Consider the following 17,289-nt stretch of genomic DNA (forward strand, 5'->3'; position numbering starts at 1 on the left):
GTGTGTGTGTGTGTGTGTGTGTGTGTGTGTGTGTGTGTGTGTGTGTGTGGGGGAGAGAGGGGGGTGACTAACCTACCGGGGGATCTATTATCAACGTTACGGTAGGAAAACGTGACGTACAGCTCGGAGCTCTTGGAATGACACCAGCGCGCTGGTAGCAGCAAGTTGGGCGCTAGGACAGAGCCTGTGCACCGGCCGGTTTGGCGCCGTCACGTCGCTCTTCTTCATAACTCCGTTGCATGGGAGTCTACAGCTGAGGACTACTGATCCGGGTTTAGACACCACGGCATTTCGCCCTCACACCTGGAAGCATCTGCATTCAGGGCAGGTAACCCAACGGTTTATCAATGTGTTAGGAACATGTGTCAACATGAGATTTTGTGATAGTAGCGACTTGGGTAAATGATTCGAGAAAGACCATGCGCATTTGATTCAATATGATCAATGAAAGGCGTTGCAGGTTTTTGGTTCGCATCGTTTATATACAACACCGGTACTTGCGTGTATTGTGCATCTGTGTTTAGTTTAATCAACGATTAGCTGCTACCATCTGCAGATGCGCTGCTGTTTTGAGTTTCAATACCAATGCGAACAATATACCCATCGCCAGAAAGATGGCATTCAATATCGGGCGCTGATAACATTGACAAAAAGTGTGGATACTAATTTGATTATATCATAAAACAATATGTAGAATGTTTCAAACTATAGTGATATTTCAAAGGAGTACTTTGAAGTACAGGAGCCTCACCACCATGTCCAGTGTGCAGAGGGTCGGCAGCCCGGCCAACCTCGCCGAGGCGAAGAGGAGCGAGCTGCGGATGAAGGAGAAGAAGTGCTGTGAGTAAGGGTTAGGGTTAGCGGTTAGGGTTAGGGGTGGGGTCATCAGCGCCTCATTGGGGGTTGGCGATGAGAGGGAGAGAATGGGGGAGTCAGTCATCAATGTAGGCCCTCTGAACAAACATGGAAAGTGTGGTTCTTCCTGCCTTTTTTTATTATTATGTTTGTTTATTGATTTTTACATGTTTTAAATAAAGCAAAGCAGACATTTAAATTTTAGAAAGCAGTTCCGCATGCAATGCTTTCTAGATCAACGGGTTACCGTTTCTGAAGAGATATTTATCCCGTGCAGAGCTTGGAAGGTATCGTACGGAAGAGACTTAGGGCAACCCATAAGAAAATTAATTAGTGTCAGAACTATGCATATCTGAGAATAAAGTCAGAATACTGAGATTAAAGTCAGAAAGAATACTCAGAATACAATCAGAACTATAAAAAAATACTTATCTGTGGCCCTAATCCTCTATAATTTACCCTTGGAATGAACATAATTGTGTTGTAGGTAGTTGTAGTTGTAGGGGCAGGAAAACGGGAGGATTATTTATAGTGCAGATCAACTGGATCAACCACATTTGAAACAGGTTTTCGAGTTATGGAAGAAATGTTGTTAATTAACCTTAATTTATTCAGGAAGTCTCACTGAGGTTCATTTGCAGAAGAGACCATAGAAAATATCACAGCCACGGAATTACCCTTTAAACTTTTATTTATACCATGACAGCGTGTATTCATTCATTAAGTACTTCAATACTCATTCTAGGGTTGCTGTCTCTTGGACTAAAGCACTGTAAGGGTACCTAACACCAACCCTTACTTTAAAATATGTAGTTGTTATATCATTTATAATATAATTTATACGATCATTTTGGACTTTAGTGTACTACTAAACAAAAAAAACAGTAGATACTGGAAGTATGTTTTTTTATTTTTATGTAGAATCTATTTAACTTCTACTGAGCTATTTGACTGCCATGCAACTCTGTATGTGCCTGTAAACTGTGTGTGCGTGTGTGTGTGTGTTTGTGTGTATGTGATACTGTGCATGCATGTGCGTGTGTGTGTCCATGTGTGTGTGTGTGTGTGTGTGTGTGTGTGGTGTGTGTGTGTGTGTGTGTGTGTGTGTGTGTGTGTGTGTGTGTGTGTGTGTGTGTGTGTGTGTGTGTGTGTGTGTGTGTGTGTGTGTGTGTGTGTGTGTGTGCTGCAGCGTGGGCATCCTACATGACCAACTCTCCCACGGTGATCGTGATGATCGGCCTTCCTGCCAGAGGGAAGACCTACATGTCCAAGAAACTCACTCGCTACCTCAACTGGATCGGTGTCCCCACCAAAGGTCACCACACTGTGACAACACCTTCCACTCCTAATGACTATTGAAGCAACCAGTGTCCAATGCAGCACTCCTCACACGCGTAATGCAGAGACATGCACCTCAACACATTGCCTTTGGACTGTTTAGTCATTGAGACAAGGCTTTCCTTCAAAGCAGCTTACAGTGAGGTCAGATACAGATCATTAGGGTTAGGGGGTTAGGGTTAGGGTCAGGGTTAAGGTTAGGGGGTTAGGGGATTAGGGTCAGGGTTAGGGGGTTAGGGTCAGGGTTAGGGGGTTAGGGTCAGGGTTAGGGGTTAGGGTCAGGGTTAGGGTCAGGGTTAGGGGGTTAGGGTCAGGGTTAGGGGGTTAGGGTCAGGGTTAGGGGGTTAGGGTCAGGGTTAGGGTCAGGGTTAGGGGGTTAGGGTCAGGGTTAGGGGGTTAGGGTCAGGGTTAGGGGGTTAGGGTCAGGGTTAGGGGGTCAGGGTTAGGGGGTTAGGGTCAGGGTGAGGGGGTTAGGGTTAGGGGGTTAGGGTTAGGGGGTTAGGGTTAGGGGGTTAGGGTCAGGGTTAGGGGGTTAGGGTCAGGGTTAGGGGGTTAGGGTCAGGGTTAGGGGGTTAGGGTCAGGGTTAGGGGGTTAGGGTCAGGGTTAGCTGGTTGAACCTGCTGAACACATCTCACATGGTCGGGTGCAATACAGGAAGTGTGCTGACTTCCTGTCTCCCTCAGTGTTTAACCTGGGCGTGTACCGGAGGGAGGCGGTCAGGGCATACAAGTCCTACGACTTCTTCCGCCATGACAACCAGGAAGCCATGAAAATCAGGAAGTAAGTTCTTTGGTTGTCTAGGCCAGGTGTGTGTGTGTGTGTGTCAGTTAAGGGAATCTCATATCTCCTTATTCTGCCCCCCTACTTCATCCCAATGTCGGGTGCCATTATATATGTCTTTATGCCCCGAGACCCCATTAATAAACTGACCCTGGTGTGTGCGTGTGTTTTTTGTATGTTTTGGTGCATGTGTGATCCAATTCACAAGGTATGACATCAAACTTCAGCTAAGGGATCTGGCCTAAGGAATTGCTTTCACCATCATCAGATCATATTCACCTCGCTCTCTGTGGATAAAGGCCTTGTGGTTAGGGTTAGCCCTAGCCCTAGCCCTAAATCTAACCCTGTGCAGCATAGTTTTATCAAAATGTCATCAATAACTCTGCTGTTTGTGGAGCAATACTTACAACACTCACAGTCTCTGTTGTGATCACAACCACGGCTGAAGACTGGTCGCTATAGGATTAAGGGCTTGGATAGCATACAGGCCTACTGCAAAAAATAACACATTCACACACACAGACGACACAGAAAATAATGTCACGTAATATAATCAGGGATCTGACAAATGTGACATAAACTCAGACCTGATAAAAGAAGATTACAGATGATTAAGAAAAACAGGGCACCATGTTCTTTAGCGTGAAAGAGCACTAACATATATAATCTTATATAATAACATCCAATATAATCATAATAATAACATAAATAATAAGGTGGTCTTGACACTGACAGGCAGGTCTGTTCCTCTGAAACATCTATCAGGTTCCGTAATAAATTGGTCTTTTAATAAGTACGCTCACCTTTTCCTGGCACAGGGCTGACCTAGATATTAACAACCTGCCACTGTCACTCTGATGCTATTACAAGCGATACTTATTCTTTCAGTCCTGCTTCGATCAGTAACACTGGACAGCCAAAGTGTTGCTTTTCAGTTGCCTTTGTGACCCAAGAGGTAGAGTTAAGGGTTAGGGTTAACCCTAACCCTAACACTAACCCTCATCTATCTTAAGCGATCTAATGTTATCTAATAATTATTAGGTCATTCATACTCACAATACAGTATTGCATACAGTGATACATATCAGACCCTGACGCAGTTATTTAGATGTTAGCTAACCCTCTATGTAGAGGTACGGATAGGGACAAGGAATTGGCTGTGAGTTGGGTCATGGTTTGATTTTTAGGGGTCCAAGCCAACAGGTTGGATCCCTATTGTTTTTGTAAGGATTATTATTCCTATACTTGCCCCCCTAAAAGTGATACCACAGCCCAAACCGTAAATGGTGCCGACACGCGAATTGCATGACTAGATCCAGATCTGTTCGGACTAAGCAGACGACAAAATCCAGACCTGCCGGCCACTAGGTGGCGCTATACCAAGGAATACGCGTTTGGGGCTTTAACTCCCACACCGAACCTCCCACATTCAAAACCTTATACACACAGATGCACTGGAGTCTGCTGCATCTTTTGGCCTAGGCCACGCCCATTTGCGTCACTGAATATTTTTCGCTAAATCGCGAAAACCGCAAAACTGTTTTTTCCCTACTCCTCCCACATTTCTTGACCAATCGACACCAAACTTTGCACACGACATCTTCAGACGCACACGCAAAGAATGCATGTAACACTTTTTTGATCAGACCTTCGACGACGAAACGGTAGCGTTTTGAATATTGGTTTATTAGCTAAATTAGACGTGGAATATCAAAAATCCAAAGAAATCCAAAATTAGACATCGGATCGAGTCCACATTTTACACACATGTTGGTGCTAACCTTAATGTCGTTCGATAAAAAAATCGGAAAATTTCGCCATTAGGGGGCGCAATAAACGAGGAAATTGTATATCTTCTACAAAATTTCGCCGCGAAAACGCTTCACTGACTTCTCGCTACCCCTACCACAGTCAAATCCTTTGTATCCACAGGTTCAGGGTAGCGTTTTGAACACATGCTTCGCTTTGTGCCGGCGAAACGCACATTTCTTGTCGCGTTGTGCCGGCGAAATGCACACTTCTTGGACCCCTGCATAACTGCTTGCAGTTCTAGTCTTCTAATTGTTTTGGATTCTTGTCTAGGGTAGGTTCATGGTTCATAATAGAGCTACAGGTCAGGTGTAACGGCATATAACGGTTTATAGGTATGGATGGAGCTGTAGGTAGGTATTATTTTAATTAACTAGGTGAGATAGGAGTATGGGTATGGCTTCAGATATCTGTAAAGCTAAGTCAGGTTTTTCGATGTAAAGAATCTGTTGTATGTCCGTGTGTGTGTGTGTGTGTGTGTGCGTGTGTCTGTGCGTGTGTCTGTGTGTGTGTCTCTGTGTGTGTGTGTGTGTGTGTGTGTGTGTGCGTGTGTCTGTGTGTGATTGTGTGTGTGTGTGTGTGTGTGCGTGTGTCTGTGTGTGTGTGTGTGTGTGTGTGTGCGTGTGTCTGTGCGTGTGTCTGTGTGTGTGTCTCTGTGTGTGTGTGTGTGCGTGTGTGTGTGTGTGATTGTGTGTGTGTGTGTGTGTGCGTGTGTCTGTGTGTGTGTGTGCGTGTGTCTGTGTGCGTGTGTCTGTGTGCGTGCGTACGTCTGTGTGTGCGTGTGTCTGTGTGTGTGTCTGTGTGTGTGTGTGTGTGTGTGTGCGTGTGTCTGTGTGTGTGTGTGTGTGTGTGTGCGTGTGTCTGTGTGTGTGTGTGTGTGTGTGTGTGCGTGCGTGTGTCTGTGCGTGTGTCTGTGTGTGTGTCTCTGTGTGTGTGTGTGTGTGTGTGTGTGCGTGTGTGTGTGTGTGTGTGCGTGCGTGTGTCTGTGTGCGTGTGTGTGTGCGTGCGTGTGTCTGTGTGTGATTGTGTGTGTGTGTGTGTGCGTGTGTCTGTGTGTGTGTGTGTGTGCGTGTGTCTGTGTGTGATTGTGTGTGTGTCTGTGTGTGATTGTGTGTGTGTGTGTGTGTGTGCGTGTGTCTGTGTGTGATTGTGTGTGTGTGTGAGTGCGTGTGTCTGTGTGTGTGTGTGTGTGTGTGCGTGTGTCTGTGTGTGATTGTGTGTGTGTGTGTGTGTGTGCGTGCGTGTGTCTGTGTGTGATTGTGTGTGTGTGTGTGTGTGTGTGTGCGTGTCTCTGTGTGTGTGTGTGTGTGTGTGTGTGTGTGTGTCTGTGTGTGATTGTGTGTGTGTGTGTGTGTGTGTGTGTGTGTGTGTGTGTGTGTGGTGTGTGTGTGTGTGCGTGTGTCTGTGTGTGTGTGTGTGTGTGCGTGTGTCTGTGTGTGATTGTGTGTGTGTGTGTGTGCGTGCGTGTGTCTGTGTGTGATTGTGTGCGTGCGTGTGTCTGTGTGCGTGTGTGTGTGTGTGTGCGTGCGTGTGTCTGTGTGCGTGCGTGTGTCTGTGCGTGCGTGTGTCTGTAGACAGTGTGCCCTGGTCGCCCTGCAGGATGTGAGGGCGTATCTGACAGACGAAGGAGGACAGATCGCTGTGAGTCTTCATCCTCTTCTGTATTCCTGTGTCTCATCTTCATCTCCTTTTCATCCTCCTTTTTTTTGGAAAACACTTCAAAGGGATTTCTTTAATCCCAAACTGTCAATGAATTACATAAAGTGACTCTGAGCTGCAGCAGACTAGACCCCCTTTTAGTTGTTTCTATGACTTTCATATTCAATGTTTTACATTTGAACCAGGTGTTCGACGCAACAAATACGACGAGGGAGAGACGAGACCTCATTCTCGCTTTTGTCCAAGAAAATGCATTTAAGGTAACCTACATGTATTACGACAACAAACCGCAATATGACTCAACACACTAAATGCAGAACAAGCAGACAGCTGAACAGCAATACCGTGCCTGTACAAATATATGCACAAATATTTGCGCTTTGAGTCAGTACTGCATTGTAAATGGCCTTCTCTGCAACAGGTGTTTTTTGTGGAGTCAGAGTGTGACGACCCAGAAGTCATTGCTGCCAACATTCTGGTATGTTCTAAGGTCACTTCGAGGAATCCTAGCCTATAACCAACCAAGGCCCCACAAGGTCAACCTCATAACCTATTATTACTCACAATGGGCCCTTTTCCCCTAGTGGCCATCTTTTTTGAAACACTAACAGGGTGAGGGCAGCTGAAAGCTGAATTCTAGTACCAAGATGGAACTAAGATAGCCGCTGGTTGAATAAGGCTGATGTCCGTTGGTTATTAATTTTTTATGATTTGTTGAAACGTGTGTGAAATACCTCACAGGAGGTAAAGGTTTCAAGCCCTGACTACCCGGAGAGACACAGAGAGCGAGTGATGGACGACTTTCTGAAGAGAATCGAGTGTTACAAGGTCACCTACCAACCGCTAGACCCTGACCAATATGACAAGTAAGACGTCATGTCTCCAGCTCCCTGGCATCACAGTTGGGTAATTAGCAACAGTCCTGCCCTGAATAATCTCCTTACTTAAACAATCATGAAACCACACTCAAGTGCAGTTTAGAAACGGCTTCCAATGTAAACAAAGCAAACCAAACAGGAACATTAGTTAACCAATTATATCTTGCAAATCTTAAATTCTTAGTGATCTGAACAACAACCAGGTGCAATTCCACCCAAATTCTGATTTCTTGTGTGCCTCTTCTCCCCTTCCTCTGCCCACCCAGGGACCTGTCCTTCATCAAGGTGATGAACGTGGGCGTGAGGTTCCTGGTGAACCGGGTCCAGGACTACATCCAGAGCAAGATCGTGTACTACCTCATGAACATCCACGTGCACTCCCACTCCATCTACCTGTGTCGCCATGGCGAGAGCAACCACAACGTAGAGGGCCGCATTGGGGGGGACTCCGAGCTGTCCCACCGCGGTAGACTGGTAGGCCTGACCAGACCCAATACCTACTGTCTGTTATACTGACCAGACCCAATACCTACTGTCTGCTATACTGACCAGACCCAATACCTACTGTCTGCTATACTGACCAGACCCAATACCTACTGTCTGCTATACTGACCAGACCCAATACCTACTGTCTGCTATACTGACCAGAACCAATACCTACTGTCTGTTATACTAACCAGACCCAATACCTACTGTCTGCTATACTGACCAGAACCAATACCTACTGTCTGCTATACTGACCAGACCCAATACCTACTGTCTGCTATACTGACCAGACCCAATACCTACTGTCTGTTATACTGACCAGACCCAATACTGTCTGCTATACTGACCAGACCCAATACCTACTGTCTGCTATACTGACCAGACCCAATACCTACTGCCTGTTATACTGACCAGACCCAATACCTACTGTCTGCTATACTGACCAGACCCAATACCTACTGTCTGCTATACTGACCAGACCCAATACCTATTGTCTGTTATACTGACCAGACCCAATACCTACTGTCTGTTATACTGACCAGACCCAATACCTACTGTCTGCTATACTGACCAGACCCAATACCTACTGTCTGTTATACTAACCAGACCCAATACCTACTGTCTGTTATACTGACCAGATCCAATACTGTCGGCTACCCTAACCGGACCCAATACCTACTGTCTGCTATACTGACCAGACCCAATACCTACTGTCTGTCATACTGACCAGACCCAATACCTACTGTCTGCTATACTGACCAGACCCAATACCTACTGTCTGCTATACTGACCAGACCCAATACCTACTGTCTGTCATACTGACCAGACCCAATACCTACTGTCTGTCATACTGACCAGACCCAATACCTACTGTCTGTCATACTGACCAGACCCAATACCTACTGTCTGTTATACTGACCAGACCCAATACCTACTGTCTGCTATACTACACCTACATCTACACCTTTACCCTAATTAGAAAGGCAAGGACCTATGAATATGCAAATATAGATAGAGGGGGGAAATCACCTTGTTTTATATTCCTTATTTATACCTTTGTTTCATAAACAATGCTTATGAATTCTCTGTACAGAAAGTACATTTTTGAGTGAAAAGGTTTTTTAATTTTTATTTTTTCATAACAAAACAAACAATCAAACAGGGAAGCTGTTCTTGTCCCCATGTACTCTCTAACCCTAACCCTAATATGAAGGTATTATTGTAGCAAAATTCTTTAGCAAGCGTACACTAAAGCCACAAATGTGCAACTGTAAATTTGAAGTCGTAAATATTTTTTCTGCCATTGTAAAGACAAAATAGGGGCTACGAGTTGACAAGTCCTTTGTCGCACAAATCCTATCCTGTACATCACATCTTCATAGAGTCATGCACTTGACACTTTTGCTACAATCATTGCAGCGCAGTTGGTGCAAAACACATTCGCGCACCCATGTTTCATTATCTGAGAACCTGTACAAAATGTGTGCATTCATAAACTCAAATGTGAACTAATGCATCCGAAGTTGCACATCTGTGAAATATTTCCTAACAAATAAAATGATATAGATCGATATGTTAATTTAGCATTTTAATGAGCTAGCACAAGTCCATCGATACAACTGCTCCAATCTGCTGCTACGAGTCTCAGCTGTTGTTTTTCTTGCAGATACTTTTGCAACACGTCTAGCTGGTACAAGTGTAGCAAAAGGGATTTGTATTTGAGAAGAGGGCATCCTACATGACGGAGTTGGGTTTCTTACATTATGTTAAATTAAATGACTTAGTTCAACTGAATTCCCTCCCTCTCTCCCTACCTCTTTCTCCCTCTCTCTCTCTCCCTCCCTCTCTCTCTCTCTCTCTCCCTCCCTGCTCCCTCCCTCTCTCTCTCTCTCGCCCTCTCTCCCTCCCTCCCCCTCTCTCTCTCTCGCTCCTTCTCCCTCCCTCTCCCTTCCTCTTTCTCTCTCTCTCACCCTCTCTCCCTCCCTCCCTCCCTCCCTCCCTCCCTCCCTCCATCTCTCTCTCTCTCTCTCTCTCTCACTCTCTCTCTCTCTCTCTCTCTCTCTCTCTCTCTTCCTCCCTCTCTCTCTCTCTCTCTCTCCCACCCTCCCTCTCTCCCTCCCCCTCTCTCTCTCTCTCTCTCTCTCTCTCTCTCTCTCCCTCCCTCCCTCCCTCCCACTCTCTCGCTCGCGCTCTCTCTCTCTCTCTCTCTCTCTCTCTCTCTCTCTCTCTCTCTCTCTCTCTCTCTCCCCCCCTCCCTCCCTCCCTCCCAGTTCTCCCAGGCTCTGCGGAGCTTCATCGAGCAGCACCAGCTGTGGGACCTGAAGGTGTGGACCAGCCAGTTGAGGAGGACCATCCAGACGGCCGAGGAGCTCGCTGTGCCCTACGAGCAGTGGAAGATCCTCAACGAGATCGATGCTGTGGGTACCCCACCTCACAGGGGGCTTTACAAAGCAAAAGTCCTGTGGTTGATATGTATATCCATATATATATATAGGGCTGGGCAACGATTAAAAGTTTTAATCGCGTTAATCGCAAGAGTTCCTCTTACATTGTTTTACGCTAAATCCAATAATGAATTCAAAAGCAGTGTAATGCACACTTTTATTGTAAATGTACTGCCATATGAACACAAGTGCCGTAACATTTGTTGTGCAAACATTTTAAGTTCCGTACCCTTCTCCATGTTTGTTTATCCGCCAATTATATTCCGACTGTTTCTCGTTCCAGTGAGCGCCGCAGCAGCTAGAAACATGCTAGGCACGCTCACGATGCTAGGCTCGCTCACGATGCTAGGCTCGCTCACGATGCTAGGCTCGCTCACGATGGACTTTTACAAAATAAAAGCCAGTGAGCAACAGATTTTACAATAAGAAAATAAATAACAAAAACTGCGTTGCTTAACTGAGATTAAATAATTGTTGGCGATAATTCATTAATTAAAGCGTTATAATCGCGTTAACTTCTCCAGCTCTAATATATATATATATATATAGGGCTGGATAAAACAAGTCCTAATATATTTGTATGTAACCTATGTATGTGTATATATACACATACATACAAACAAGTATAATATGGAACATCGGAAAGGTTTACTCAAAATACTGGGGGGGGCTTTGATTTTGATTTTCTTCCACTGTCTTAGTTTGTTTTATCTTGGCACACTTATCCTTCCTACCCTTAATTAACTACGTTATTCGGTTTGCTTTTGTCATTTGTTGTTCCCTAATTTTTAGTGGTGCATAATTCAAAGTGTTCTTATTTATTTTAACCCAAGATAAGAGCGTGTTCTTCATGTTCCTCCGGCCTCCACAGGGGGTGTGTGAGGAGATGAGCTACGAGATGATCCAGGCCTCCTTCCCGGAGGAGTTTGCTCTACGGGACCACGACAAATACCACTACCGTTACCCCGGGGGAGAGGTAACCGTGACAACCGGACTCATCAAGTACACTACATTTGAACTGCTTGTTTACAATTCCAACAAAGTACCAAATATCAGTGGGCGTGTGTAGCCCTCCAACTAACCAATAATTAATATTGATATCGTTGATACATTTGGGGGGCGTTCTAAAAACTCAACGGCCGACTGACCCCTGGCTAACCCTCCCAGGTTTAGCCCTGCTCTAGTACTGGTCTAGAACTGCTCTAGGCTAAACCTCCCAGGCTAACCCTCCCAGGTTTAGCCCTGCTCTAGGCTTACCCTCCCAGGTTTAGCCCTGCTCTAGGCTGACCCTCCCAGGTTTAGCCCTGCTCTAGGTGACCCTGCCAGGTTTAGCCCTGCTGTAGGCTAACCCTCCCAGGTTTAGCCCTGCTCTAGGCTAACCCTCCCATGTTTATTCCTGCTCTAGGCTGACCCTCCCAGGTTTAGCCCTGCTCTAGGTGACCCTCCCAGGTTTAGCCCTGCTCTAGGTGACCCTCCCAGGTTTAGCCCTGCTCTAGGCTGACCCTCCCAGGTTTAGCCCTGCTCTAGGCTGACCCTCCCAGGTTTAGCCCTGCTCTAGGCTGACCCTCCCAGGTTTAGCCCTAGCTCTAGAACTGCTCTGCCAGGTTTAGCCCTGCTCTAGGCTGACCCTCCCAGGTTTAGCCCTGCTCTAGGCTGACCCTGCCAGGTTTAGCCCTGCTCTAGGCTGACCCTCCCAGGTTTAGCCCTGCTCTAGGTGACCCTCCCAGGTTTAGCCCTGCTCTAGGCTAACCCTCCCAGGTTTAGCCCTGCTCTAGGCTGACCCTCCCAGGTTTAGCCCTAGCTCTAGAACTGCTCTAGTGTCCTGTTCTATTTGGAGCGGCATCGTATCAGAGAAACGGAATGCAGAGGAAACATGTGGTTTCACTGGTGTTCATGTCTTTTTATGGGACTTATTTAATTTTACGGTTGCCTCTTTTTAATTGGTTTCACCCGAGCTACTCCCACAGAGTTACCTTCCCACGGAGTTAATTAATCATTTACCTTCAATGAACTCCAGCCTGCTTTGATAACATCATTTAGATTTAATTTCCCATGACACTCATTTTTGTTAACGGCAGAAAGTGAACCATGAGATAGGAATTAGCAGTGTATTGATGTAGGTGGCGTGTGTGTGTGTGTTTGTGTGTGTGTGAGAGAGAGCTGATCCCTTTGAGTATTTTTGTGTCTGTATGTGTGTGTATCCGTGCACGTGTATGTGCATGCATGTATGGGTGTGTGTATGTGTGCTTTGTGTGCATGTGCATCTGTGCGTGTGCTTTGTGTGTGTTTGTGTGTGTCTGTGTCCATATGTTTGTGCATTTGTGTGTGTGTGTATGTGCGTGTGTGTGTGTGTGTGTGTGTGTGTGTGTGTGTGTGTGTGTGTGTGTGTCTGTGTATGTGCGTGCATGCCTGTGTGTGCGTGTGTGTGTGTGTGTGTGCCTGTGTGTGTGTGTGTGTGTGTGTGTGTGTGTGTGTGTGTGTGTGTGTGTGTGTGTGTGTGTGTGTGTGTGTGTGTGTGTGCCTGTGTGTGTGTGTGTATGGGTGCGTGTGTGTGTGTGTGTGTGCCTGTGTGTGCGTGCGTGCCTGTGTGTGTGTGTGTGCGTGCGTGCGTGCCTGTGTGTGTGTGTGCCTGTGTGTGCGTGCGTGCCTGTGTGTGTGTGTGTGTGTGTGCCTGTGTGTGTGTGTGTGTGTGTGCCTGTGTGTGCTTGCGTGCCTGTGTGTGTGTGTGTGTGTGTGTGTGTGTGCCTGTGTGTGCGTGCGTGCCTGTGTGTGTGCCTGTGCGTGCCTGTGTGTGCCTGTGTGTGCGTGCGTGCCTGTGTGTGTGCGTATGCGTGCGTGTGTGCCTGTGTGTGCGTGCGTGCGTGCCTGTGTGTGTGCGTGTGCGTGCCTGTGTGTGCCTGTGTGTGCGTGCGTGCCTGTGTGTGTGCGTGTGTGCACCCCTCCAGTCCTACCAGGACCTGGTCCAGAGGTTGGAGCCGGTGATCATGGAGCTGGAGCGCCAGGGCAACGTGCTGGTGGTCTGCCACCAGGCCGTCATGAGGTGTCTGCTGGCCTACTTCCTGGACAAGAGTGCAGGTAGGGTTAACCCTAACCCTAACCCTAACCCTATCCCTAGCCCTAAATCCAAACCGCTGCTCATCAAGTCTCTCTTAGGAGAGACTTGAGGCTCAACCGCTATCACTGGTCACTGAACTGTAGGTGCACACATATTCATAACTCTGGCCGTTGATGCCATGCTCGCCCTATAGAGACGCTATGTGGATGTGTCTGACTCTGTCTTGTATTTGCTCTTAAATGGATAAAGTGCATGATTGATTGTAATCTCTGAATGATGCTTACTTCACTTGGAAGTCTCATGGGCACACCTGATCAAATGTAGGATGAATACTCAGTATTAAGATAAAGGCAGGCTACCTATAGCAGTGCATACACACAACCACACACACCAACGTGTGGAAGACTGCATATTGATGGTTTGTTTTCATCTCTTAGAGGACCTTCCCTACATGAAATGTCCTCTCCACACCGTCCTAAAGCTCACCCCCGTTGCATACGGTAGGCAACGTTTTGCAAGGTCTAATAATTGACCATATTAAACAGTGATTATTTTATTAGCATTATTATTATTTCTTCTTTGTTATTGCTTTCCAGGTTGCAAAGTGGAAATGTTTTCCCTTAATGTGGAGGCAGTGAACACGCACCGGGACAGACCTCTTGTGAGTCCACCCAAGCCGTCTCGTTGTTCTATACTAGTGTCCGCCCCGTCCCATACTAGTGCGGATGCATCTTGCCTGCTAGGAGGATAATGGATTAATGCTTACCCTTGGGGCAGACATCGTCTTGTTCATCCCATCTTCTTTGGCTTCCTTTGAGCCCCCTGCATAGCGCCTTGCGTTGCGTTAATGTCTGTGGAGTGAACTCTGCTCCCTAACCCTTCCCTGCTTGCATCGTAGATTTAGACGCTTCCTATTTGACTTTCTATTTCACAAGAGGACATGTGGGCCCCCCCAGACCTCCTGGAGGATAGGGCCTCTGATGTGTCCTATCGTATCTCCCCTCTCCTTACTGGCTTTGAAGGAGCTGAATCCGGCTTAAGTGCCATCGTGGTCTCCTTTCAGATCCATCGTGGTCTCCCTTCAGATCTAATCTAAAGTGTGGTGCAGTGTACAGGTGTGAGGCCTTGTGACTGGGTACAGATCGAAGGAGCATAATAAAGTAGAAACATGAAAAACAAATGGTTGCTCATGCTTCTGTATCATCTTTGATCCCTGCGCTTCTGCTGTTCACTCATGCTATACGCTTACGTGAATAATAATCCTGAGAAAAAGGCTCTAATTCAACACATACATCTGTGTTCGTGTGTGTGTGTGTGTGTGTGTGTGTGTGTGTGTGTGTGTGTGTGTGTGTGTGTGTGTGTGTGTGTGTGTGTGTGTGTGTGTGTGTGTGTGTGTGTGTGTGTGTGTGTGTGTGTGTGTTTTAGGTACATTTGCTTAATTTGAACAGCATATGTTTGTCTATCTTGTCCATTGTTTACAAGAGTTATTCCTATTCCTATTTTTTATTCAAAGTTTAGAACCACAAACTAGATACGTCTCGTAGATCTGTGTTCACGGCCACATAGTGCAGGGCTTGCTTGGGTCGTGTCCTGGGGAGATGTGTCCATTGTTGTTTATTCTTATGTTGACCTGATAACGCGTGCAGTGTGTCCCGGTCTCCCCGCAGGCCAACGATCCCAGGGACACCGTTCCCATCCTGAGACGCAATAGTTACACGCCCCTGGCCAGTCACGACCAGGTCAAACGGCCCCGGCTGTACAGCGCCGGGAACAGGCCCTGGCTGCCCTCCGCCCCCACCCCCTCTGCTCTCATGCCGGAGGGACAGCAGAGCCAAGTTAGTGTCAGAGTCACCCCCAACCTCCCACACCCCCCACCTTCACCACACCAGACCAGTCCGCTGTGCAGCCCCAGGCCTTCGCTCGTCTCCGCGGGTTCACGTCTGCTCTGGGTCGACGCCGTCTGTCTTTCTGGTGCATGGTGCCCTTGCTTCACAGCTCTGCTCGGCCTAGCATGATAGCACGCCTACCGTTAGCATTAGCAGGTCTAATGCTAGCTTTAGCTTCACATCTACTGGGCACACTCATACACACACTATATATTACCCATTTGTATATGGGAAAAGAAGAATGGAAACTATTACAATTCCAGATATCTTGCATAAATTGCAAGATGCAACATCGGACACGAACAGTCACACAGACACATATGTATAAACATATATATGTATAGATATAAATGTTATAAAAAATAAAGAATCATTACCAATTTGGTGTTGAGAGGTGTGCCGTTTCCATTTGTGTGTTTCGGGAGAAACAGTGGCATCGTCTTGTGAGTCCAGTGCTTCAGTCCTTCTCCATATCTCTATCTATCCCTCTGTCTCTCTCTCTCTCTGCCTCGTCCCCTTCTCCTGTCTGTCTCTTCACAGCCTTGGATAGGTGTCAAGTGTCTGTGAGTACGGTAGTGTCATTTCCTCCCCCAAAGGTTGAATTACATCATAATCATGAACTATATCAATGCAATTAACACTTATTCTAGTTTCCAACCGTTTTTGGAGTTCAGTGAAAGCAGTGATTTATGTTGTTAGGGTTAGGGTTAGGGTTAACCCTGTATGGGCCTCTGACCCTCACCCTAACCCAAAATCGAGCATTGTTTGATTGGAGTAAAACAGCTTTTAAAACCTTTTATTCAACATTTAAAACACAAATGTAAGTAATAAATGTTGAGCGAAGTTAGCATACTAAGCTGTGTGAGTGCTGTTTATCGCTGTCCTTTAACCACATGCCACTACACTGACACAAAGTCTGCATGACAAACACAGACAGGATGTCCTCCATACAAACAAAGTAGAACAGGGAGAGTTGCTGAGCTGATACATGTTGGTTTTTCCTGTTTCTGAAGGACTGCCTGTGTGAAGGAATCGACTCGGACAGCCCAGAAGAGGCTAGTGACAGTGTCGAGTTCTGAGTGACCATGGCACCCAAGACTCCCAAGCAAACGATGCATCACATCAACGTAACCTGCTGCCTTGTCTATGCTCGCGCACAATTTATTCACACGCCGTAACAAACAAAATCTTCAGAACACATTCATTGCAAAATGTATTTCTGCCTATCCGATTTTTTATTTGTGTTTTCGATTAGGTATGTTGATCAATTAATTCTAAAAAACTTTAGAATTAATCGAATCGAAAAAATATAAACGTATCCTCATATTAATTGCCTTTGATATGATTTCAAAATAATATCTTGGCTCAAAACTGAGCATGTGTAATAAATGAGGTTCGACGGTTACATTAAAGTCCCTGCATCCCGGGACCGGGGAATCCAACCAAAGCCAACGGCTGTAAGCTTCTCCTGCATGCGTGCCAATACAAGGTCATTGAACCAGTGAGATGTAGCAGAGCTAGCACATAGTAGTGTCTCATTCTGCCTTACGGCTATACGCTGCATGCTACCATAGCATCCTCTTAGCACAATTATGTACAATTACTTAACCCAGTTCACCAACTGTTATTTCAAGATGTGTGATTGTATAAATATAAAAAGAAGTTAATGTGGATGCATTTATTTGATGTGTGGTTATCTGATGTGGCCGAGGTTGGACACATCAATGATAACTGGTTTTGAGGTAAATCTTGGTCAATCACAAAGTTGATATTTATGATATTTTTGACGGTATGAGGTATTTTTGAAATGGGGGAAAATGGAAAACAAAGGATTTAAACCACGTTCTCAGAGTTTGTAAAGGTTTAAGAGCGATGTGATAGGTCTATGGCATTGTAATATACAATATAGTAAATAAAATGAATAAAGTCCTGCTCTAAGTCGACCCTGTTGCCTTCCTAGCAGCCTTTTAAGATTCATCTCACTCTTATCTTTTTTCCTTGAGTTACCAATCAATTATGAATAAAATACAATTTGTATCCTATGTGATATAAAAGCAATGATACAAATTAATAATAATAGCTGATGTTATATTGATCA

At 46.0% G+C, this 17,289-nt stretch overlaps 1 protein-coding gene across 7 annotated transcripts; it reads left to right on the forward strand.

Moving 5' to 3' along the window:
- The first annotated feature begins 129 nt into the window (after nt 1-129).
- pfkfb2b (6-phosphofructo-2-kinase/fructose-2,6-biphosphatase 2b) lies at nt 130-17,130 on the forward strand. 7 transcript variants are annotated; one of them, XM_056606440.1, is made up of 17 exons: nt 130-324; nt 725-840; nt 2,045-2,170; nt 2,878-2,974; nt 6,358-6,424; nt 6,628-6,702; nt 6,864-6,920; nt 7,184-7,308; nt 7,587-7,794; nt 10,077-10,223; nt 11,122-11,226; nt 13,196-13,325; nt 13,743-13,805; nt 13,902-13,966; nt 14,952-15,140; nt 15,732-15,754; nt 16,205-17,130. In XM_056606440.1, exons 2-17 carry the CDS (start codon nt 756-758, stop codon nt 16,272-16,274), a joined length of 1,632 nt encoding a protein of 543 aa, XP_056462415.1. In that variant the 5' UTR covers nt 130-324; nt 725-755; the 3' UTR covers nt 16,275-17,130. The 7 variants fall into 7 exon arrangements, with proteins under 7 accessions (XP_056462415.1, XP_056462413.1, XP_056462416.1 ...); XM_056606438.1 differs by having other exon boundaries at nt 131-328; XM_056606441.1 differs by having other exon boundaries at nt 131-328; nt 14,973-15,140.
- Nucleotides 17,131-17,289: the final 159 nt, after the last annotated feature.

Source organism: Gadus chalcogrammus, chromosome 13 (assembly GCF_026213295.1).
Source record: "Gadus chalcogrammus isolate NIFS_2021 chromosome 13, NIFS_Gcha_1.0, whole genome shotgun sequence".
In the NCBI taxonomy this organism is placed as follows: Eukaryota; Metazoa; Chordata; class Actinopteri; order Gadiformes; family Gadidae; genus Gadus; species Gadus chalcogrammus.